We start from the raw sequence: 26,524 nt of genomic DNA on the forward strand, positions 1-26,524 counted from the left end.
GTCATCTGTTGCCAAGCATGTTTTGGCATAGGTTAAAATAATAAACAATTAGACGTGATTTAAAATATCGATAGGTAGATTTAAACCTGATAAAAGTCCCAGGTCAAGTTTAGAGAGAGGAATATAAATGAACACAAATGACGACTTTGTAACGAATTCATCGCATCAAGTTTTACTAAATCGAGAGAGTTGGGGATATCTGCGGGACCCAACGTGTGGCTTAATTGTGCGACAACCAAAAAGCAATTGAGCACGACGACGCCACCCATCTGGGGGTGACTCGACTCCCTGCCTCTCCTCCTGGTGTCCCCTCACGCCCCCCGCCATAAAGTCCCCTCATGAGAGGAATTTGTTGAAATCCCTCATACATCCAACAAAGACCCTGCCTGTGTGGAATCACGTCAAGTCAGGGCGTCGTGTTGAATTCAGCAGCAAAGCAGCCTGCTTGTCTCCCCAGAGAACAGATGGGGGTGGCGTCTTGGTGACCAGGAGCTGGGACACATTGCTGGGTCACATATTTACACTGGCGCAGGACAGGGCAGGGATTTCAGCCTTCCAAAAACAGTCTGATGTGGGCACCCGGAACTTAAAAGAATGAAATATGATTTCGGCTTAATTTAAATAATCTCAGAGAGCATTTCTTTTTAATAGCTTCTAGAGATCAATTATCAAAACAGGTGAATAAGTCATTACCATGACATAAAATATAACTCTGCAGAACCATATCCCCAATGAGTCACTGCTGAGTCTTTGACAATTCTGTTTGTGAGATCAGCTAACAGTCTATGAAAAATTGACAAAAAGGGAAACATCACCTTGAGTTGTAAAATCCATTACGAATACCAGCACTTCCTTTAGGGGGCTGCCCAGGGCTGTGGGGAAGGCATTTAAAGGCTTCAAGGACAGAGGAGCTCTGGGCCAGGTGGCCTCTGCTCTCAGGGGCAGCACGGGCACTGGGGGCATAATTCACACACCTGAGTTAGGGTCTCCTGTTCATGAAGCAGAAGTAGCTTCGTTCCGGCCCCTTCCGTCCTCTGCTCCAGCATGAGGGAGAAGTGTTCGATGCCTTTGATGGAGAGCTTCTCTTGAAGGGTTAGGATGACATCCTTATAGAGGAAACATTGACAAGACGCAATCAAAATCAAGGCAGCCCTTTTTCAGCTTCCACATAGACATGAACTTATATACAAAACAGAAATAGATCCACAGACATAGAAAACAAACTTATGGTTATCAACAGGGAAAGGGGGTAGGGATAAATTAAGAGTTTGGAATTAATATAAACACACCACTATATATAGAATAGATAAACAACAAGGATCTACTGCAGAGGACAAGGAACTATACTCAATATTTTGGAATAATCTATAAGGGAAAAGAATCTGAAAAAAAAATATGTACATAACTGAATCACTTTGCTGTACTCCTGAAACTAACACAACATTGTAAATTAATTATACTTCAATTAAAAAAAAAGTCAAGGTAGCTCTCTGGAGTTAGTAGTCAAGGTAGTCAAGGCCATACTGACTCACTGTGTATGTACTGGTCTGGTTTTTTGAAATCCTGAAGCAACGTATTCCTGACTTGCTTCACATTCTTTTTTTCTGACAAGATATAAAACTGCTGAACACCATGCTTTTCTGGAGCAGTTTCTCAGAGTAATCCCTATATCTACCCACCAGCAAGAAAAAAAAAAATCATTCAACAGAAATTCTGTGACTATATTGAATTTCATAAAAAGATTCTGTTTTATAATTTTTGCTCAAGGCCCAGAAAAGAGAAAACAAAGTCAGCCTCTGTGTGGCAACACATACTTTATAAAACATTCTCCTGAATCACCAGGGAGGACATGTGAGAGCAATAGTTTTTCCCTATTGTGACTCTGTAAGCAAGAATTCTGGCAATTTTTATTAAACAGTGTCATATCCCTTTCACACCTACACTACTCCCATTTCCGCCTACCAGTCTGCATCGATTGTGATAACAAGGCCCTTAGGCACGCGCTAACTGTCATCTGCTGTGAACTCTTTGCATTGCTCCCCATCGTCTCATTGTCATCTGCCGTCCTCAGGGAAATCAAACTTAGTCTGGGGTGGCTTCCTATAATAAAGAGGCCAGAGGGAATTAACAACAGAGCTCTCTTTTAAATTTAGATTTATTTCTGTTAAGAAATGCATTCAAGTCTTTGCCTATTTCTTCAGATGGGTAAGGGGTCCAATGGCAAGGAGCTTTTCTGACCAGTTGGTATCACAGAACGAGCCACAGTATCAGAGGGAGTTGAAACAATGTAACTTCTTTTGGGTTAGGTCAGGGGTCTTCGAACTAGAGCCTGGCCCTTTCATTTCAAATCTGGCCACGGCCGTTCATTTACATATTATCTGTGTAGTAGAGGATTAGTCTTGTCTGAAGAAAGGTTTGCCCCTTGGCCCCTGGCTCTTGGGAGGTAACCTAAAAGCCCTTGGCGTATCCTGCCTAATACAGGTGTCTCTGTTCACAGTTTGGGGGGTGTGTCTTGGGCCACACTGGATAGTCTTACGCTAATGATGGGATTTATGGTGGGGGCTTTGGACCATGTGGTATCAACTCACCTCTGGAGGGGCAGGGCGCTAAGGTCAGCCATGCAGGTGGGCAGCTGTGTCTAAGCGGCCAACCCCCAATAAAAAGTCTGAACACCAAGGCTTGGGCGAGCTTCCCTGCTGGCAGTACTCCGTGCATACTGTTGCACAGCAGTGCTGGGAGGAAGCAGCACTGTCGGCATGAACCCACCAGGGAAGGTGACTGGCAGCTCTGTGCCTGCTCTCTGCCACCCTGAGCACCTCTCCCCTTTGCTGATTCTGATCTGTAGCCTTTCACCGTAATAAACTGTAACTGTGAGTATACCAATTTGCTGCATTCTGTGAGTCCTTCAAGTAAATGATTAAAGCTGAGGGTGGTCTTAAGGACCCCCTGAACCTACCTGTCTCTGGCTGCTTTCATGATACGAGTCAAGTAGGTGCAACAGAGAGCAAATGGCCCATAAAGCCTAAAATATTTACTCTCCAGTCCTTTCTAGGAAAAGTTTGCCGACCCCTAAGTTAGTTGGTCAATAATGGGAGTAACATCTCATTATAAATTGATTTCGAGTAGGAATAAAGGAAAGGGCTTTTTCAGTCATCACCACTTGAAATTAGCAGTCTTGTACAAAGGACGTTAATATTTCATCAGGAATGATTTAAGGATGATTTAAATGCTCCATCATCAACCTAATATTGTCTGCTCTATTACCTGCTAAATCACTACCTATTTAAAGCAATTCAGAACAAGCTGCTTGTGGTATTGTGGCAATAAGAATGCATAGCGAGTTGGCCTTGGCAGAAATGATTCCACTCACAATGTCTATGCTGATTAACTAAAAAAAAAAAACGAGAATTAGAGGTTGACTATTGATAGACATTTTTAATACAAAGTTGATATTCTCTTGATACATTATTGTACAGATCATCACTAGGTACTTTTTTTTTTTTTTACCTCAACAAAGTCTTTTTAATCGTGCCATTTGAAGAAAGACGATTTTAGGCTGATGGAACATTAGGGAACAAACAATCTCTGAACATGCTTTTGTCTAATAAAATAGAGAATATGCACCTTTTTTCCCCAGGAAGGAAATATGGGGGGAAAGAAAGAACCCATATGCTTTCTTATAATCCACATTAGGCAGAACTCACCTGTGGCTCTGAAATAATAGGACTGCTTTGTGACTCTTCTTTTTACCTCTCCTCCTAAAAGCATGCCTCATTTCTGCCTTTTTATAGATCATTTCCATGAAATTGCTTACAGCAATTGAAAGTAAATGTTATCTTTACATTATTCTATCCCTTGTTTTTGCTGGACACCAAAGTAGCAGACATTCAATTAACAGCTAACATCTTAATCTTCTCTGTGGCTGACATGGCTGAGAAATCATGCTGGCTTTGGGCAGGGTGCCAAGCCTTCTTGGTGACAGTCACGCTATTTTAATTAATTTGCAGTTGCATTAAAATGACTAGCCCTAGTATTTCATGACTGATAGCATATTATATTGTTTTGCAACACACACACACACACACACACACAGCAGAACCTTCTCAGTTTAAATTTTTTGTTTGGGTGTGTGTTTAAGTATTCACAAACCACCTTATTTGGAAACAATGAAAAAAAATCTCAGAAATAAAGAGATAGTTCTGAATGAAGGTATAGCCACACAAGACTCCCAGTGGGACTTTTTCACGCTGTACCTAGCAGTGTCCAGGTACAGAGTTGAGGTGGGTCCTCTTACCTTTATGGAGGTGCTGCAGTCAAAGCGAAATGATTTGGTCTGCCCATTTTCCAGATAGACTTTCAGGACATTTGGCATAAAAAGAAGTGAATTATCCTTAACAGTTTCCTATTTAACAAAAAAAAAAAAAAAAGAAAGAAAGAAAAGAAAAGAAAAAGAGGAGGGGGTGTAAGTCAGCTGAATTAGGATTCTGTCCTTTGTAGAAGCAGCATATATCTGCAATTTATTCTAATCACAACATAAAAAAAAAAATCAAACTCTCTAAGGCCAACCGAAGTATCCCTTTAGGGATATCTGAGTTCAGTTGTTCATGGCAAAATTCTTCTCTTCTAGCTACAAATAACTCAGCTGATTCAACTAAAATACCTTTGCCCATCAGAAGACCAATCAGATGAGTTTTTTTTTTTAAATTTAAATCAAGGCTTCCCACTGGAAAACACAATGACAGAAATAATTCCTTTGTAATTAAACCACAATGTTTGGGACCACAAGGCCAGACTTTAGCAGAGCAGCAAGTCTTAAGCAGAAAGAGGACCAGCAATGATGATGTTTCACATGATGCCTGCTGGCAGCGGTCATGATAGCAAATCACAAGCATTAACAAGCTTCAAGTTTAAAACAATTCTGTGAAATGACTTTTCAACCCATTTAGAGATGGTCCTCAAACTCAAAGGGGATATATGAGGAACGGGTTAGTGTGTTAAAAGAATGTAACAAACAGGTAACTTAAAAATAAGTCGAAAAGAGATGCTTGAAACACAACCAAAAGTAAACAAAAGACACATATTCCTCTGAATTTTCTCTTTACCTGGAAGTTAGGAGAGATGAAAGGGGGAGCAGGAAGGTGAGCTGGGTGAGTTCCATGCACATGTGGTTGGTCATGAAGTCACAGGAGTGGAGGGGAAGCCAGCAATTGTGAAAGCATAATTCCCTTGTTTTACAGATGAGGAAACTGAGACGAGATGGCCAGAGATTTGCTAACATCCTGTAGTTGGTCCATGAAAATTCAGTCCCTAAGTATGTGTGCAACAGGCGCAAGCCTTTCACTTCCTGTTTCTTTGTCTGACTCCCCGCCCCTCCTCTCTACTCCCATGGGCTTCACACATGACTTTCCTGTGGCCCAATTCAGTGAATTAGTGGGGCTCCACATCCAGAAGGAAGGCCACACGATGACTCAGAAGAGCAAGAGGAGACTGGCAAGGAAGCCAGTCACAAAGAATGAGGGGCAGACAGGAGACCGAATGTCGCAGCCATGCTCAGGCCTACGGTGAGGCCATGGAGGCTGCAGGAGGTGATCGACCCCCAGAGCTGTTGCCACACACCAGCTGCCTTGAATGAGACCTGTTCTATCCAGGGACAAAGTGAATCTGCCACAGCAGCTTCTGGAATCATATTCTTTCTAAAGATGCGTAAACTGATTGACCAGTCTCACGCTCAGAAGCTTGAGAAAAGACGAGGTAAGTTTCCCACCACCTTCTGTGTCATAGCCATTCTTCTGTGACTGAAACTAACAGCCTTAAACTGGGACACTCTTGTTCTGAGATGATAATTATGGTAACTCTGCATCCAGAGTGATGGGGATTCACCAAGGTGAGCAGAACAGATGGTGGCAGGAAAGGGGGCACAGGGGATGGGCTGGGAGATGGTCATTGGGAGGACAAGGCCACAGCTAAAATGCACACAGGGCAGCACAGTAACAGCCTTAGGCCCCATCCCACAAGCATCACAACAGCCTGACAGATTGGCCAGCTAAGCCACTGGATTCCAAGTGGGGCAGACGTAGGTTGGCAAATTTTGGCTAGAAGACACATGCACCATGAGTATCTTGTCCAGGATATGCAGGCCTAGATCTTCAAATTCAGATCCAGGACCACCCTCAGGGAAGAGTCTGTGACCCATAGCAAGTGTGTTATGGATGAGATTTTACCCCTGGAAGTTTATTTAAACAACAGCACCAGCAACAACAACACCTAGACAATAAAAACTGGAATTTCAAAGGTCCAGAAAATATGAGTGCCCTGGATGGTAGCTTTCTAAAACCTAAAAACTCTATGCTATATTTTTGGGGAAAAAATTGAAAATAAGCATCCTATTGATGTTTGCATTATTAATTTTGAGGATCAGTTATGTGCCCAAGTAATCATGATTACCATTCTTGGAGGTCTGGGCAATAGTTCTTCACTCCTGATTTCATATAGGAAACTTTTCCATCATTTTAACTTCTTTCCATTTTGATTTGATAAAAGAATGGAGACATTTTATTTTGGATAAGGAAAAATTTAGGAGAGACCCTTCTCACAATAGAGAAAGGGCTGTCACATGGAAGAGTGCTTAGTTGGCAGAATGGGGAGAAATAGGTGAAAGTTTCAAAGAGGCATATTCTACTCAACATGAAGCAATGTCACTGATCTCAAGTGAAATGAATTCCTTTGTAAAGCAGTGAGGTCTCTAGCCCTGGAAGCATGCATTCAAGGAAACACCGGACTACTATGTATCCTGGGTTTGTAAGCGGGAGCACAGCAGGCACAACCTGGCGATCTCTTAAGCCCTTTACAATCCTGCGATTCCACACAAAATTCAACAACCAGTTCTGAACTGATCGTTCCAGTGGGGCGACTGGCTTTGCTTAGTGCAAAGCCTCTACCTCAAGGCCTCGCTGTGCGTCACCATCAGGCGACTGTCAACTCACCGACACTTGGCCGTTGATGATGACCTCCTCGGAGAATCGCACTTTGACTGGATTGGACTTTAACCTTGCCTTTTTTGCAGCACTAATAAATGCTGATTTGGGAGACTAGAAAGAAAGAAAACATTTGATCTGATTATTGGTAACGTAAGGCCAACCAAGTAAGAGTTGTTTTCTATCTTTTCCTCCTAGATATTTAACATTTTTGCTAAAAATTGTTTGCTGCATGCCCAATTCAAGGACTAATACAAATTATGGATGCAGCTGAAACCCTGTCATGCTCATCAAGTAATAAGTTTGATTTAGCCACCAGACCAGAACTATAAACAGCATGTTGCATGTTCTTACTGAGCACATTTCCAAAGGTCTTTTAAAATGACAGCTCTGGAAGTATATAAAAACCCTGCTTTCAATACGGAGCTCTGAGTACATACAATGTAGAAGGTGAGGGAGTGGCCAAATCTCATGTTCAGTTTATGAGAAATGGATCGTTAATTGTCTATTTTAACAAGATGGATAGTTCTAGAATGACTGATAATCCCACTGTTGTTCACATTAAGGGCATATGGGCATGTGAGCAGGCAAAGGTACACACACACACACACACACACACACACACACGCACGCACAAGCTCCCATGCTTTATGAGCCCAAAACTTGAGTTTCAGTCTCTTATTGGTAACCTGTGATCCGATCCTATGATCTTACTGGGCAAGGTAGAGAAAAGAACTTGACTTAGAGTTGAAAGTCAACTGAATCATTTTGCCGTACAACAGTAATTAACAAGACATTGTAAATCAACTATACTTCAATAAAATAAATAAAAAAATAAGGAGTAATATCCAAAACAAAACAAAAAGTCAACTTTATGTTCTGCCTCATCTTATAGGCCCTTTGTACTGTTTTTCATTGGAAAGAGGGGCTGAAGGATTCCGTTGGTCTCCCTCAGAAATGGAAAAGGACAATGAGAAAACCTGCTTAGAGGCTGTGATCTTGGTAAACTGACTTCATTTGAGAATCAGCCTCGCTGCAGTTTTAACGAAGCTCAAGGGGAAGGGAAGTCACACGGTAGGTGTCTGCCATGTTGCAGGCACCATCTGTTTATTTTGAAAAAGGACTGCATCCTCGACTGAACCTAATATAGAGGTAAATATTTAGCTTGAATCATACAATTCCAATTTTATGGATTAAAATGGTCAAATACTGGAAATTGCACATGGTTCAACCAAACGTTTTTCATACTATACAGTTCTAAGAGATTGAGGCTGTTGTGTAAAAAATTCTAGTATAATTGACTCCAGAATCAACAGAGAGGCTCAACTTCCCATGTATTACATTAATCTCAAAGCACAAAAGCCAGTTAGGGTGTCCCATACTTTGAATTTCAAGTAAAACAAACAAAAAAAAAAGATTCCCATCTTTCTCAAATACAAGTATGCTTGAGATCAATTTAAAAACAATATGATGGAATGGATAAGTTAAATGTGGTCTATCTATATACAATGGAATACTATTCAGCCACAAAAGGAATGAAGTTCTGATACATGCTACAACATGGGTAAACCTTGAAAACATCACGATAAGGAAAGAAACCAGGCACAAAAGGCCACATATTGTATGATTTGATTCCACTTATATGAATTGCCCAGAATAGGAAAATCCACAGAGACAGAAAGCAGATTAATGGTTGCCAGGGACTGGGGGAGTGGGGAGAATGGGGAGTGACTGTTTAATGGGTATGAGGTTTCCTTTTCAGGGAATAAAAATGTTCTGGAACTCGACAGTGGCAATGGTTGCACAAGATTGTGAATGTATTCAATGCCACAGAATTCTACATTTAAAGATGGTTACAATGGCAGACTTATGCGTATGTTGTTATAATAGAACAACATCACTCTTTGGAAAAACACATGATAAAACACGTGTATGTATATTCCCAGGGGGAGTCCTGCTTTAATGCTGTGAAAATCTTGTTATTTCAAAAGTTCCCCTGTGTCTTAAACGGCGGCATGGATGGATGGTTCGGCCTCCAGAATTTTAATTCCTCCACTCACGCAAGATGTTTTAAGAGAACGGCTGCCCTTTAAAAACAAAACGAAACAAAAAAACAAAAAAAACCTCTGAATGGCTGCTCCTCAAAAGAATAGCTTTGAACATGCTCAATGTGACTTTTGAAAGTCCTACTGCAAAGCCAAAGTCATGGGACGGGGTGTTCTCTTCAGTACCGTAATTACAGGCCAAGCTTAGTTATGATGAACGAACAAATCATAAAGTAGTGAGTTCATTTGCTTTTGATATGCTATTTTTTAGCTGAAGGGAAAACAGTATTCTCCCGTAATGATTTTAAGCAGGGGATATTTACATTGGCACAAAGCCTTTAGCTCAAGTGAAGCGGTTGTAATAAAGCTACCCAGAACAGACACTGCTAATTAGATGAGATATTTGAATGCAGTAACATCCCACTTCTCCAGCATCGTTTGGGAATGAGGTATTTCACACGTGTTCAGTGTGCCAGATACTGAGGTTTATTCCTCTATGCATCTGAATTTTTAAATGTAATATTTTACCTTATTTTTCTAAAATGTTCTCCATAATTGCTTGCCCCAATAAAAAGTGTATTTAACAGAATGTAGTTTTTCATGCATCTCATTTGATGTGTAATCTTAGAATGCAGTGATGTGCCTATAAACCTATGAAGTACATAGGTTTATTTGCTCCTAAAGTGGCCCCATGGGGCAGAACTGGTCAAGCTGGAGATGCTTGTCTCTTCTGTCTATAGCTGTTGCATGTCCACCTCTTGGAGCCTCATTCCTGAATTTACTTCCCATGCCCTAATGACAAACCTGGTAATCTAGGAAAACCAGAAAGGAAACTATATAGCCAAGGCAGTTAAGTAAATGTTATTTTATACATATTTTGAAGTCAACAGACTTGGGATAAAAATCCAAGAATCCATACAAGTTGCATTTTTCTTGTTCTGAATTTGTGACTATTTCATATAATGGATGTACATTTTTAAAATTACTTTTTGATAATAAAAACATAAGCTCTTCAAGTCTGAAGGTTACTGAATTAAAATCAATAAAGTAATGGCTTCTTCCACTGGCTGGAGTTAATTCTGATACATGGGGTATGTAAACCAGTCATGACTACAGTTTTGACTTAGATCTCTCTTTGTGGCTAAAAAATATACAACGTGCACCACCCAAAAACCTGATGAATTTATTCCTGGCAACCTGCCAACCAGTAGGTGCTGATCACAAGCACTTCATATTCTGTGGTAGAAATGACAAATAATTACTATTTAGAATAATCAGATTTTCCTGCTGTTAATTAATTTCAAGATTAAAAGGCCTCTAATCAACCCCTACACCTCTTTCCAAACTCGCTGCTGCTAAGATGGCCACGATAGATGGCTGACATGCTCTTGATGTTCTTAGATGCTCTTAGAAGTCACTAGAACTTAGTCTGAAACAAAATGACATACACAGATAAATTTCTGAAGCTGAAGTGTAAGGTCTTGGACTTGCTATCCCCGTAGCTCTAAAGTACTACTTATCTAGTAGGCACCGAGTACCTACTTAGTGAGGACTAACTAGCCCACAGTTATCACCGGGTGACTTAGGTTGGAGTTCCCCCAAAGCAGACCCTAAGACCAGGGTTCACAAGCAGGTCGCTGATTTGGGAAGCACGGGTAGGTGAGCAGGAGAAGGGAGAGGAAGCCAATGACGTATTCACTGTTATGTCAGGCACCACTGTGAGCAACTGGAGTTTAACCCTGCTGGGAACATAGGGAAACAAGGCAGGCCACATGCCCCAGAGTTATACTGACTGAGGAGAGAGGGAGCTGGGGTATTCATCCACCAGCTTCTGTCAATCAGTGACGAAGTGGCTGCTCTTCCGGGAGTGAGGGTTCCTAGTGGCGAGCTCACAGAGCCCTTCTGGCCAGCTCCACCCGCATGACCCTGCGGCCAGAAAGAGCCCAAAGGTAAAGAATCCCTGGTGCTGTCAGCTGGAACTGGGCCAGCATGCTCAGCATAACACACGCCAAGGGGCTACGTTCTGGGTTCTGACAGCACCCACGACACTGGAGTTTCCACGAGGAGGTGTGTAGCCTCCCACAGGTATGTGGCACACAGTGGAAGGTCGACAGGAGGTGAGAGGCAGGCAAGCAGGTCTCTCAGCTCTTTGGCCTAGAAGAAACCTGAGGGAAGGTGAAGCATGGTAGCTCACAGATGTCAGAACTGAGAGTGACTTAGCCCAAGTCCCACTGACTTGGGATTGTATGAAGGGAAGTTATAGAGACTCTTTAAATACTCTCTGTCTCGGGTAATGTTGCATTGGGAATCTCTGAAAGCTCTAGACTTGGGAACTATGGAAAGGAAAGAAGGGAGCAGCTGGCCAAGAAAGATCAGAAATAAAAATGCTAGCAGTACAAGGGAAGAGGATGGTATGTCAGAACAAAACAAATAAAATCCACAGGTACCCCCAAAATTCCTCTTTTAAAATTCCATCCTGAGGAAATACTACTAAATACAGATAAAGATTTATACACAAAGATGTTCTTTGCAAAATTATTTATAATAGAAACACACTAGAGACAGTGGGCTTAATGATGGGTGTTGATTAAGGAAATCTTGCTTCAATGTAATGTTTTACAGCCATGCATATAACACTTTTATATACATGGGTAAATGCTTGATATACTTGACGACATGGGAAAATGCCTGAAATACTAAGAAAAAGAAGCAAAATAAAAGTGTACATATAATATTATCTCAACTACTGACAAGGCGTTAGAACAAAAAGACTGGAAAGAACTAGGTCAAAATGTTTACACTGGTTGTCTTTGAGGAAAAGTATTGCTAACACATATTTTTCTGCTTCTATATTTCCTTCCGCACTTCCACAATTTTTCTCTAAGAAATAAAGTAAAAATGGTGGAGAGAGAGCCCTCCATAATACTTAAAATAGGAAGGCAAAAATCTGTTTAGAATTATTTCTTATCAGAAAATTTGAGGAGTCCTAAGACTTTTCTCCCAGGCCCCCTTGACCTGGGCCTCATGGGAGATTGATTTCTGTGGTTGGGTCGCTTTGGGGTGCCCTGGGAACACATGGAGCATGGCAAAAAGGTGTAAACACTGGCTCTCTGTCTTGACTGGATCTTACTATGCAGAAGAAATACAACATAAAAAATGCTGACCAGCAAGTTGAAAAGAAATTATAATGCTAATTTCTATTGTCTATAATAAAAGTAGAATTTATGGGCTTTCTTTTGGTCTGGTGGGTCCTCCGTTTCTGTATCTCAATTCTGGTTCCAAGAGAACGTTTAGCAAATAAATAAAACCTAAAAAAATGCCATTTGCTTGTAGGCAAATCCATACACAAAAATATAAGTAATACTTTGTAGTCTCTCTTTTCCCATTTGGATTCCTCTCTGTATTTAATGTATCTATATAAGTAACTTTGGGGATTCAAGTCATAATTCAGAGGAGGAAAAAACCACTTTGGACTGGATCAAGAAGGGAAGACTTTAGGTGGGACACTGGTTCCCAAGTGGGGAAGATTCTGGTCCCCAGGGAACATCTGACGTGTCTGGAGATATTTCTGGTTGTTACCACGTGGGATAGGATGCTACTGGCATCTAGTGGGTAGAGGCCAGGAATGCTGCTAAACAGACCTCCCAACAGAGAATTCTCCAGCCCAGCAGTGCGGATGTTGAGAAACTCTGAGGTAGCATTTAGAATTTGTGCCAAGACTTGAAAGGTGAGGAGGATTTGCTGAGGCTGAGGAGGTGGCAGAAATGATGGGCACTTTAGGAAGGAGGGCTGGTCAGAGGAAAGTTAAAGCTGAGACTTCATCTACAATGACTGGCCGTGAGAGAGCGACTCTGAAAGGTGCAACTGTTGGCCATAAGAACAAGCAACACTCCTGAACGTTAACTTTAAATACAGCAAAACAGCAGGAGTCAGCTGAAGTCCCCGAAAGTGCCAGATTATTTGTTAAAAGGCAGTTCAATGATTCATGGATAGTAATGAGTATTCATGTGAATAACAAGTCATGCAGACTCAAATGGCAAAAAGAGCAGGCAAAGCCATAAGACAGAACCTGCAACTCAAATGCAAAACTCCTCTCTCTCCAAGTACTGCGACCCCACATTGGAAAAATAACCTGGTTTGAAGTAAAATGATTGTGATCTTGCATTGCTAATAGGTTATAAAGTAGGAAGAGAGAATTTAGGAAAGACAATGTAAACTTGAACTTCCACCAGGAATTTATAGATGGTCAGTCACTTGCACATGGTAGACATTCACATTGGCCTTACCAAAATGCATTTGTTCATTGCAAAGAAATGAAGAAGGGTGGATAGGTTTAAAGTAGGTGTCAGTGACAACTGGGTTAAATGAAACTATCTAAAAACAGATGAGTTGTACTTTATATGGAAGGAATTGGTGGGTCATGAAGTGGTGGAGCAGAAAGGTCCTCGGACAGGATGCCACCTGACCTCCTTACACAGATGAGGAAACTGGTGTCTGGAGGAAGTGTGGGAGTCGCTTGTTATACTATTGGAAACTAGATGTCAAATCTTGGTTCCTTTATATCCTGCTGTCTCCTTAGACTTCAAATCCAAATGTATGTGTGTGCGTGTGGGGGGGCGGTACGTGTGTGTGCATGCGCGCGTGTGTGTAGCTGTGTCAAAGAGTTGGGACTAAAAGTAACTAACACTCAATATTAAACTGTGCTTTTAATATATGTAGTAATGTCCCTACATGGCATAACTTGGTTAGTTCAATTTGTGATCTTATCACAAGCTTGAATACATAGTTTTTTCCTTCCTAAAATGCCTAGCCCATAGCTCTTAGAAGCGAAATTCCAGGACAGGGGAGATGAAGGGTTTGGTCAGAAGATGGAGACTGGCAAATGCTAGAGCCTTTGAACTAGCGTAGAAATCTCTATGGGGAAGAAAACCAACGCACACGCAGGTTGGAATCTCTGCCGCTCCATGTGAAGGCCACACAAGGTATCGACAATAAACGTTTGGGGAAAAATCTGAAGGAATTGGCCTTGGTATTTCTTAGTTCACTGACCATGTATGAAATTCACAAGCAATGGCAAATTTATAGAGATAAATTAACAGTACATTAGTGACTGCCTGGGACTGAGGGTAGGAAAAGGGATTCATTGTAAATGAGAACGGGGAATCCTGTCAGGGTGATGGATGTGTTCTCAGAATGCATGGTGGTGCTGGTTGTGTAACTCAGTAAACTTTATAAAGATCACAGAACTGTACACTTGAAATGGGTGAATTTTACAATATGCTAATTATACCATGATAAAGTTGTTTTTAAAATAATCATGGGAACTGAAGGCAGTACCATTTTTCATCACCTCCCGCCCTCCTGACAAGGCTGCTGAAATGTCCAGTGTCTCCACCAAGTTATTTAGATGGGGGTAAGAAAAACAATCATGCCTTAACATCCTCCAATTAGATATTTCCTTTAGACTTTTGATTCTTAGGCTGAAAACTTAAGAATCACAAGGAAATTCTTGAGTTTTGTGTCATTTCCACATGTGAGAGGCACATAGGACTGAAAAGCTGACTTTAAAGATATTTAGGAAACGCCTCACTTTCTTTTCTCTCCAATGAAGGGTTTGCTATCATGGAGTACAAAATTCACATAACCAAGAGTTTGGAACTGGTAGTGTGAATGCGTGCTACTTCTCTCTGCTGTTATTCACCGGAGTGGAATGGGAGGAGGAGACTGGAAATCTGAGATCACACACAGGCACTTTTACTCACAGGACACTTACCGGGTAAGGCTGAATGACAGTGAGGAGTATCGATTCTTTGCAGCTTCTGTAAGAGAGAGAGAAAAAAAAAACATATTTATGACATGCACAGAGCCTGGACTCTATCAGTGACAGTGCTCTTTCGAAACAAAATGTGTGATGCTGGCGAATGTTCCTTGGACTCCCAGGGCAGAGAATGAAAAGGCTCAGAAGCGGGATTTCAGACCACAGAGAAAACCGGAATCAAATGTTCACCCAGTGGAAAGCCTCCTATTTGGTTTACATTGGGTGATAGTATCTGCAACACCGAACAGCAGGGCCCTAAAATAAAACTTGCCGAGGGAAGATCAGATTTTAAAACATCAACTCAGTCTCTCAAAATGGATTCTCCCCTTCTGATTTTCCTTCAGCTGCCTAAAATGGCTGTGTATTTTTCTGGAAGGGGATAGATGTTTAAAAATTCTATCAATTCGTTGAACATCATCATCCTCTTAGGGTCAGTATCATGAAAGAAAAATGTTACTGTAGGTTTCTCACGTAAAAACAGTGTCCCGGCAAATGTGACTTCCCATACCGTGTGGCTTTCTGAGGCCGCGGTAACAATGCCTAGGACTTTGGGCCAATAAACATTTCAGATGGGCGCTCATCGGGAAATATTGTTCACCACAGGGAACACTGTGTAGCCAAAAGCAGAACGATGTAATCTAATGGTTTATTTAATTTCCCCTAAGTAATCTAAACCTTTCAAATAACTCGAACCCTTAGGGAAAAATCATATTACGGGTTATAATAGTTTTTCTTCCTTCCTTCCTTTGTTCCTTTTTTATCCTGAGTAGGAGAGAGGCCAGTTGCCATTTTGTTGAGGAGGAACTGACTTTTTCTACTTTAGGAGGTAATTAATTACCTGCTTCTGTGATTTCCTGCCCAAATGACTAAAGTGAAGGGGATTTGTTGCTGTGCTGTTTCCTTGGCGAAGCCACGACAAATTGCATTTCTAGCATTAAGCGCTCTTCAGCCCCTTACTATAAGCCCATTGCCTGGGGAGGACCATGTGACTTGCCACAGCAGCGGTGGGGGTGGGCCCTGATGCAGGCAGTGGGGGAGGGGAAGAAGAGAAATCAATGGGAAAAGGGGACTAGAACTCAAGAACTGGAGGAAGAAGCACAATATCTAGGATGATGGTGATGGTAGGGAGGGCCCATCTGATCCCATCAATCTGAGTTGCCAAGGGTTGGCAGAAAGCGCCAGTAATTAGAGTAGCAGACAGTGTGCCCATTAGATGGCGTAATAGAGCAACAGTGTAATCAAATGAGAATTCAGTGGATGAGATGAACCATTGTGCATTGCTGGTGGCCATGTAGCTCCATGTAGCAGTTCTGGGGAGCAATGTGGTGCCCCCTAGGCAAACTTCAGCATCATGAGCACTATGACCCAGGCAGTGCACTGTGGTTTATATCACAAAGAAATTCTGCCACTAGCCTTTAGGGGAATGTGGAGGAGGATGGTCCCTGCCGTGGAACGCATGGAACTGAAGCACTGGAGGCAAGGTGGGCGTTCGGCTCTAGGAGGGTACGCATGTGAACATGTGGATGGCGTGCCACGGAATGAGGCGGCAAGAAGAATCAAAAGTGTGGCAGCTGTGCTGTGAGCCTGTTTGTCCTGCCTGGCCCGCTCTACCCAAGTCTGCCCCCGAAACCCTCAACAGCAGGCAACGGGCCTGGCAGTCATCAGGGCACAGCTGATCGGACCCGAGTGTTGGAATGAGGCCATCGGATGTCCTCTCTCCAGAATCAGAACTCAGAGACACAGACAGAGTTGGGAGCCAAGTCACACTCATGACTGAATAAGAGTAAAGGGTACAGATGCCAGGGGTCCCCTGAGCAGGCCTGGTTCCCACCATTCCTGAGGGCTGGTTGTTCACTATTTTACATCAATGAAACAACCGATGTAAAATATCTCAGTATGATACCTATCATCAGTTCTTGGAATGGACTTTTATTTCTCTTTTCTCTCATCTATAAGTACTTAATCATCACCTGCTAGACAAGAAGAATTAACTCCATAGTGCTTTGGGTCCCTGAGGATTCCAATTCTAGAAGGAAAAAAAGATGGAAGCCATGTGTGTTCACGTGTCACAGGGTGCTATGATGATTGAGGCAGGTTCAGCTGAGGCCTCATGCCAGTCACCCCTACATGTGAAAGCAGGGTGCTACATACTTTCAAAGGAGGTATTAAAAATCAGAGTTTGGCACCCTTGGGGTCTTAATCGTGACTTAATTAAAAAAAATGGTAACAGGGAGAGGCCAGTGGAAGCAGCACATGCCCAAAGAGCAGAGGCTACATTTGCTAACTTATTACCCTTCCAATGAGACAGGCCCTAAATGTGCAATTCCTGTGGACGATGCGTGGAAGATGCAGTAGACATGGTGCCCTGGGGTCACTTAATAAAGGCATTGCTCAACTGAGCTTCTGCCAGGGGCAAGAGGGCCTTAGTAGAAAGATGTAGAAGCTGAAGAGTGCTGGACGTAGCCAGCAGTTGGGTACCGTATGATTCAAGGGAGCTGCAGTTGGAACAATCCAACAGAGAAATCTTCCACAAATCTAGAAACGTGCCCACAAGGCAACCATCATGATCTCCCATGGATAGAGGAAACCAATGCTGGATTACCTTGGTTCCAATCGAATGAGAACTTTCCTGCTTTTTATCTCACTGTCCTGGCCTCATTTCAATGTGGAAGGAGCCAAAGCTACAGAAGAATGTTGGGGAATGCCCCTTAACCCAGTGCAGACTTTCCAGGCCAGAAATAGGGGCAAAAGAGAAATTTTGGGGAGCTGGCAGTTTTGACTATTATACGACAGTTGAACATTTAAATTACAGATTGCAAGTTGTTGTGATTATAAGTGTCCAAGTGACTGGAGAAATTTCCTGAACCTGCTCACTATATTTGTAGACTTGCCTGAGATTTTAATGAAGACCTGGCCCTGGAGAGCTCTTCTGAACGAGCAATGAGGGAAAAGAACAGTTGCTTTATGATTCCATCCTCTGAGACCTACTTGCTACACTTACCCCCAATCTCTCTTTACTTAAACTGACTTGAATAGATCAGATTGAGTCCAAACAATCCTTGACTAAGACAGTGAGTGCTTAGAACCTGAAGAAGAAACGATAAAAGGGTAAATGCAAGAATGAGGGGTATGAGGTGGTAGAATGGATGGGTCCACAAGGCTGTGGAAAAATATGCTCATCTTCCCTAGAGCAGTGCCCAATGGCATCGTATGTCTTTGTTCATTTCTGGAAAAAGAAGAAAATATTCACATCTCCAGTGCAGTCTGTTAGGAGCAGACAAGCCCCTGGAGAAGGACTCATTATTCATTTTAGATGCTAACAAAATAAGCATAGACTGCATTGGCTTCCTATTGCTGCTGTAATAAATTACCACAACTCAGTGGCTTAAAACAGCACAAATTTGTTATCTTACAAGTCTGGTGGTCAAGAGTCTGAAATGGGCCTCACTAGCTAAAATCAAGGTGTCAATAGGGCTGCATTCGTCCTCCTTTTCCAGATGCTTGAGGCTTCCTGTATTCCTTGGTTCATGGTCCCTTCCTCCATCTTCAAAACCAGCAATGCAGCATCTTCAAATTTCTCCCTGACTCTCCTGTCTTCCTCTTTCACCTATAAGGGCCCTTATGATTACACTGGGTCCACCTGGATAATCCAGGAAAACTGTGCCATCCTTAACTGAATCACATCTGCGAAGTTAGAGGCTCTGGGGATTAGCATGTGGACATTTTTAGAGCATCATTATTCTATCCTATCATAGAAGCTAGCTTCATTAGTTATTTAGTGCTATATAACAAATTACCATAAACTTAGCAGCTTAAAACAACACACATTTTACTACTTCACAGTTTCAATGAGTCAGACACATGAGTATGACTTAATTTGGTCATCTTTTTCAAGTTCTCTGATGAGACTGTAATCAAATGCTGCCCAGGGCTGACATCTCATCTGAAAGCTCAGTTGGGAAGGGTCCACTTCTAGGTACACTTCCTGTAGGTGTTGGCAGGATTAAATTCCTGTTGGGAATGTTTGACCAAGGGCCTCAGTTCCTTGCTGGCAGCTGGCTAGAGGTCACCCTTAGTTCCTTGACACACGGGCCTTCTCAACATGGCCATTTGCTTCATCAAACAAGCAAAGGAGAGAGACCCCTTTGGCAAGATGGAAGGAATGGTCTTATGTAACATAATCATGAAAATGACATTCCATCACCTTTGACATATTCTATTGGTTAGAAGCAAGTCACAGGTCCCACCCATATTAAAAGAGATGGAAATACACAAAGTTATGAATATTGGGAGGCAGGGATCATCCATGGGGCCATCTTAGATTCTGTCTGCCACACCAACAAAGAGAGATTTATAACCAATTAACTTACAAGTATCTCAAAAGTAGTGTCCACCCATGACTTCACCTTACACAGAATTTTTTTTCTGTCAAGAACGTCAGGAAGAAGTATTGTTCAGTATACCTTGTTAATTTTTTAAACTGGGAACCATTTTTCAAAATATGTGTATTATATTTTCAACATTTAAATTCTTTGTGTCTAAAGTAATTCCCTGTAACTTGCCTGAAACATAACCTATATTGATTTTAATTTTACCACTTAATGAGTAAATGAAGTTACCCGAATTGAAATAAAACATTCCAATATGTTATTTATCATTAGGACTTGGGATGTGTTTTTCTTCTGTTTTCTCTCGCCTGTAATTATTTAAATATAACCTTCCAGACAAGAACAATTAACTCCATAATGTTTTGGATTCTGTAGAATTCCTAACCCTAAGATCCTAGGAGGAGAATATCTGAGCCACTTAAAAAGAGCCTCAACAGAAAGACTAGAATTTGGAATGAAAGATGGCCCATTCAAGTAATTAGATAACTTCTTTTCATGAAGGCTTAAAACAGCGAGGGACTTGAAAAAAAAGTGCAGTTAGAAGCACATTTAGAGAATTATTATTTCATAATAAATGCCAAGTGAATTTTCTACTTTTAAAGAGTAATTTCAAATTAGAGTGCCAATATTTTTTAAACGGTTGAATTTGTGAAAAAGCTCATTTTAACCCTTGTATCACAGTGCCTACCTGCAGACGAAAATATAGTCTAACCTACCCCAAACCACTCCTATCAAATGTGCCTTCAACTCTTCTCTCTTCATTCCTTTAACAAAAGTCTTTTCTTACATTTCTTGCTGGAAAGTCCCTTGAAACATGTTTGGGACATCCAACATCAGTAGCTGCAGGTCACGCTTTGGCACCACATCCCATTTTTAAATTTCATTGGATGGGATTCTGTAGCAGCAAGTGAAGAGATGTGAGGAAGAACCTCAGATTCTAATGAGGCTTTCAGTATTAAAATCCCTTTCAACAATGAAGCTAAAGCTGGTGTTCGCTTTCTCTTACAGCAGGATAGCTTGGCACCGTTCTTTAACTGAGTTTTCCACTTCATATTTGTATGATCTTAATATTGGAATATATAATCACCTTGGCTTCCACTATTGTGTATTTCCCTTCTAGACTGACTAAACATGCTCCCTTGACTAACAGAGAGATCCATATGAATCTATGTTGTGAAGAGCAATCAGATTTCCTCAGAGATTGGGAAAACAGAACAAAACAAAGCAAAAACAAAAAAACTAAAATAAAAAGAATATATTTTATGTCAAAATTCAAGTCTTGCTTTAAAAAAAAAAAAAAGTGTCCAAACAAGTTAACAATATGACTTTCAACTTCACAAGTAGAAGTAAGGAATCAATTCATGAAGGCTGAAAGATTAGACTTTTAAAAGGCAAAATAAAGAGGTAATTTAGGACAATATATGAAAGAATTTTGCAAACTGTAAAATGACATCCTAACATAACTCAAAAGACTGCTGTTTTTTATTTGGAAAGAAAGGTGGCAAGTATTTTTATTTGGAATATTTTTATTTGGAAAGAAAGGTGGTAAGGCACAGTGAAGGGGTGTTTGAACCCTTACTTCTAAGGTAAATACATGCACACATAAGAGTCTTTCTTCTTTCTGAACTTCAGAGTTCTTCAAAGAGATCAAGGAAAATATTCTTTCCTGCAAGCTAATGCATTTTGGCCCTTAAACTCTCTGCTGGTGGACAGCCACTGTTTATGGAAATAAGAAGAGATTAACAGCATTTCTCCAATGGCTCTTTGCTCATAAGAACCCTTCTGCAATCCTAGGGTATTATGAAGCCATTGGGACACCCATTTTCTCTTCCTACCTGAACCTGGAGATGTAAAAAGAACACAGAGATTTCTGATGACTAGCCATAATATAAAGTCAGCCCAGTCAACTGCAGGCAAAGCTGGAGGAAATAATGTTGTCCCTCCTTTTTAGAAAAGTCACCACAGCACTACTTGAAATGGAGGTTTAATGCTTCATCCAGTAGACCTTTCCGCCATTCTAAACAGAGACTGCAATTATCCACTGTATCAATTCCTAACAGGTACTGAAGCCATTAGCTGGAGAGAATGGAAACCGCTAACAAACGATCAAGCATGCAAACAAGGTCAACACATTAAGGCTAAGTGTGATCTGTCATGGACTTTATGAAACATTAACACTCTCCCCATTGTTGCTGAACTTTACTTCAATAACTGCAAAGAAGAGGAACAGGAATATTTGTCGTTTTTCACTTAGGTTCAAGGGATGCTAAGAAAGAAAATGGCCATAATGAAGCCACCATAGCCATCAGGGCAACAAAGACAGAGGAGATGAATCAAAGAATTCACTTGTCCAGGAGCACTGGCTTGCCTTCTACCAATTCTACAGGCAAGGTCTCTCCCACTACCATCTTCCCCTTGAGTGAGGGGAGATACTGCTGACACAGCTATATGCTGCCTACAAGTGATGAACTTCAGCTTTAAGGACACACATAGGCTCAAAGTAAAGGAATGGAAAATGATATTCCACGCAAATAGAAACCAAAAGAGAGAAGGGTACCTATACTCATATCAGACAAAATAGACTGTAAGGCCAAAATGGTAACAAGAAACAAAGAAGGTTACTATCATGATAAAAGGGTCAATTCATTAAGAAGATACAATAATCATAAATATATATGCACCTAATATCAGAGCACCTAAATATGTTAAGCAAATACTAACAGATCTGAAGTGAGAACAAGTTTGGCAGCCAAGGGGAAAATGAAGAGAATTTGAGAATATCATGGAAGTGACACTGCATGACTTTCAGGTCTTGGTTAGAAGAAAGCCAGAAGCCTGGCAGTGTCCAATGGGTATCTTGGAATGTTCACTCAGTGGGAAGCCAGCTGCCATTTAAGTCCAACAACCCTGCAACCACCATGTTGTGAGGAAGCTAGCAGCGTGGGGAGAGAGAGACTGGCCTGGCCAGCTACAGTGGCGTCAGCTGTCTAAGTCCACGCGACAACACATGCGTGAAAAAGCCACCCTGCATATCCAGTTCAAATAAGCCTTTATACGGCTCCGGCTCCAGCTGTCATTGAACTGCAGCCACATTAGCGACAGCAGTGAGAACCATGTGAATGAGTCCAGTCAACCCACGGCATCATGGGATAAGAAACTATTTTCTTAAGCCATGACATTTGTTGGGTGGCAAGAGAAAACTGGAACATCATCTGTCCATAAAGAGTTTGAAAATTATGTTTTTCAAAAACAGGCAATCAAAGGAGTCAAATGATTTTGCAATTGAACATCTCCCTTATCAAAGAAGGGAAAGTATCCAACCTTATCACTCCGCAGGATACTAGAATTGGATACCCATACTTTAAAAAAATATCTGTCATACAAACATATGTGGAAGTGTAGAAAAGGATGCTCTAACTGCTGGAAGGGGGGCTAGCACAATTGTAACATTAATTATGCGCTTTTGGAGATTGGGGTGGAGGGGAAAAGAACTATAAACTTAGCTGAGAGGAAAAGACCTGATCAGAGTCTTGGACGAAAAATGCTTCACTACAAAGAATTTTAAGGGCACAACTGGCAGTGCCTTGTGGGGTATATATTTGAACTTTGTAGAGAAAGGATTAAAGCACATTGTAATTTTAGGTTTAGAATTAAGTAGCTCACATACAACCAATGACTTGAATGTAAACCTAGGGAGAGACCAGAATTCTTTGAAAAGTCTAATTCACATTTTACTGAACGCATTTAAGGCTTAGGCTGTGCTTTTCTTTGGGAAGAATATTAGGCTAGTAAGTTAAAATCCATATAAATGATGCAGTAGTTATCAAAATTAACATTTTAATGAAATTGTCTCATCTCAAGCCCTTCATTTTATTGTATTGTTTAAACCTTTGCAGTAAAATTTCAGGTCAGGCACTCTGAATTTAGAAACTGCTACTAAGAGAGTTTTATTTGCATGTGATATTTGTTTTTGGTTTGACCTAAACTTTCTGTCCATTTAATTCATTTTTTGCTGAATGAATATTGTCTTTGGCCTTTGAACTACTTATCTTTAACTAATGGATGAAACTGGTACTTATATTTAAGATTCATAAAGGGCAGCAGGATCTCGAGATAAAAATTAAATTATTTTATACACCTGTATGGATACTAAACAGCTCTCCCCTCATTCATTCCTTCAATAAGTATTGATATTTATGGAGTATCTAGCAGGTAAGAGGCATTTGGGATACAGCAGTGATTCTCAGTGGGGAATGATTTTGCCCCAAGGGGGGCATTTGGCGATGTCTGGAGACATTTTTGGTTGTCACAATTGGAGGGGTGGCTGCTACTGGCATCTGGTGAGTAGAGGACAGCGATGCTGCTAAATATCCTAAAGTGCACAGGGCAGCCCCACCAAACAAAGAATTTTCTGCCCAAAATGTCAGTAGTGCTAAGACTGAGACACCCTGGGCTACATCATATGTACCCCTCCCCCCCCACCTCCCCAAGGACAACCACTATCCTGGCTTCTAACAGCACAGAACAGTTTGATCCCCAGTGGGAACCCAATATAATCACATAGCATAAACTATTTATGTTCTTTCTTCTTTCACTCAGCATTGTGTTTGAGATACATCCAAGTTGTCATGTGTCATTGTGTGAGTGTACCACAATTTCCTTATCCATTTTACCATGGATGGACATTTGCGTGACTTTCAATTGGAGGCTGTAAAGCACAGTATTGCTATTAACAGTCTCGTATATGTCTTCTGGTGAATATATGTACGCATTATTGTTTGGTATATTCTTAGGAGTAGAACTGCCAGGTCATAGGGTATGCATATATTTAGGCCAAGACGGTGTTTTATGTGGATACATCATTCCTTCCAGATCTCGTGATATCTGTGTATGTTTAATTTTATTAGTTCTAATTGTCTTCCTTCACCTTATTCTTTTACTCTTCTCAGTGTCTGACTGAGCTCCTTCTATTCTGCCGGCTATTGGAACAAGCTGCAGTCCATCAGTATATACGATCATCTATATATATATACTCTTTTTTTTTTTTTTGCCGCACTGCACGGCTTGTGGGATCTAGTTCCCTGACCAGAGATTGAACCAGGGCCCTCGGCAGTGAAAGTGTGGAGTCCCAACCACCGGACTGCCAGGGAATTCCCTACACACATACTCTTGAGAGCATTCGGAGAAAACGCCATTATGACTGAAAGACATCACGTTGAATAAGCGATCAATTTATGTCTCACAAAGGAGGGTTTGGAGAATAATGTCTTAAAGTTACTTAAGAAATAGTTAAAGCTTTGTCAGATGACGGAGGGGTACAAGAAGGGATAAGCAAGCACAATGCAACAGGCCCCAACTAAATAGTACAAACTCTATCCAAAGCATTGGGAGTCCCGAAGTCCTGGTGAGCAGTTGGGAACAGCTCACCATGACGACTTGGGAAAGGAGAGGGTTAATCTACATCTTGTCATTCATTTTTGGCTGCTTCAATCTGCTTCCAGTATGAAAGCATTCTTTCCATCCTCTTTTTGCCTGTCTATATCTTCAAGGATGTGTTATTTGAAGAATTAAATGTCAAAATTTCCAAGAGCATTCTAGTTGGCCCAGAACATCGAAAGAACTCTTTAAACCTGTGGCTTTCTTAAATTTAAATTCACTAGATAAAATTAAATTAAAATCCAAATCCTCTGTTGCACTAGCCACATTTTAAGTGCTCAGTAGCCACAAGCAATTACAGACTATCATATTCCATCACTGCAGAATGACATGTTGGACAGCGCTCTTCTAGATGCTTTATCCAGAGATATCTTCCCAAGCAATACCAAGAGGATCCTTCTCCAAAATTTTTGCACAATGCCTATCTTATACTAAAGGAGGGGGGCACTCTGGCCAGCTGGATCTGATTGTTGGAAGGCACAAAGAGATAGAAATGGTGTTCAGGGATAAGAAATTACACTGTATAAACCTTGAAGCAGCCCATTCTCTTGAAAAACAATTTTTATAGTTTATCCCTCAAACTAAGAAATACTATATTTTTCTAAAATAATATGATTTCTAAAGATTGCAAGTAATACTGTCTCAATATTTTCCCAGATGTATTCACTGTGCCCAAGTGCATACAAAACTGGCAAAAATTTTGAATAACGCCAACAACCATAAAATAAGAACTAAATTAAGAGCTAATATGTTCTAAATGATTACCACATGCCAAACACTGTACTACTTATGTTCCTTGTGTTCCCTAATTCAAGCTTACCAAGAACCCAGTAAAGAAGGTGCTGTCATGTCCATTTTGGGGATGAGAAAACTGAGGTTCAGAGAGATCACTTAAAAGGTCCCAGGTCACACGCTCAGTAACTGGAAGCAACCAGAACATAGATTCTAAACTCAATGTCCTTAATTGTTAGTTGTTCTGTGGAAATTCTGATAATGGGCATATAAGCACAGAACTTAGAAGGTACCAGAGTGGCATTTTGGCAGCCCTGGTAATGCTTCTAAGGGTGATGAGCATTATTAGTATTTAAAAGAAGCTTCTATTTCTCATATGATTTGGGCCAAATCACATCACCCCACTGGGCTTCATTTCTTTCATCTGGAAGAGGAGGGAGCTTGGACTAAAGTAGTGGTTTCCAAACTGTGCTCCACACAACTCTTCTGAGACGGACACGTGTCAGTGGGAAGAGCCCTGGGTACCCCTGTGTCTTTTCAACCAGAAACCCTCTACTGCTTTATGCATTGGGACTGTGGGTTAGGTTTCTGTTGAAGAAAGTGTTCTACTGCTAAAAGCAATAGGAAAACCAATGGATAAAATGATTGCTACTGCTTCATCAAATTCCAATAAGCCATAGTCTACAATTCTAAATCCCATTTTGAGTTTCTATGAAGGTGTCTAGCATCCTCTTCTAACTTAGAGAACAAAGATTTATTGGATTTTGTTGGTTTTCTATTCTTTACATTTTAAGAATGACAATAATATTGCTTGCAATTTTAAAAAATTAATTAATTACTTTTTTTTCAGGGGGGGCTGCATTGTGTCTTCATTGTTGTGTGCGGGCTTCCTCTAGTTGCAGCGAGTGGGGGCTAATCTTCGTTGAGGTGTGCGAGCTTCTCATTATGGTGGCTTCTCTTGTTGCAGAGCAGGGGCTCTAGGTATGTGGGCTTCAGTAGTTGTGGCTCTCGGGCTCTAGAGCGCAGGCTCAGCAGTTGTGGCATGTGGGCTTAGTTGCTCTGTGACATGTGGGATCTTCCTGGATTATGACTTGAACCCATGTCCCCTGCATTGGGGGGCAGATTCTTAGC

General features: G+C 41.1%; 1 protein-coding gene across 1 annotated transcript in view; it reads right to left on the reverse strand.

Annotated features, from left to right (window-relative positions):
• FRMPD4 (FERM and PDZ domain containing 4) overlaps positions 1-26,524 on the reverse strand; it is a 172,952-nt gene that overhangs the window by 28,597 nt on the left and 117,831 nt on the right. Inside the window, exons 4-7 of the mRNA XM_057718874.1 lie at positions 14,793-14,838; positions 6,984-7,088; positions 4,295-4,402; positions 975-1,106 (exon numbers count right to left, since the gene is read on the reverse strand). Coding sequence (XP_057574857.1) covers positions 975-1,106; positions 4,295-4,402; positions 6,984-7,088; positions 14,793-14,838 — 391 coding nt within the window. The remainder of the gene's footprint in view (positions 1-974; positions 1,107-4,294; positions 4,403-6,983; positions 7,089-14,792; positions 14,839-26,524) is intronic.

Source organism: Hippopotamus amphibius, chromosome X (genome assembly GCF_030028045.1).
Source record: "Hippopotamus amphibius kiboko isolate mHipAmp2 chromosome X, mHipAmp2.hap2, whole genome shotgun sequence".
NCBI classification, from domain to species: domain Eukaryota; kingdom Metazoa; phylum Chordata; class Mammalia; order Artiodactyla; family Hippopotamidae; genus Hippopotamus; species Hippopotamus amphibius.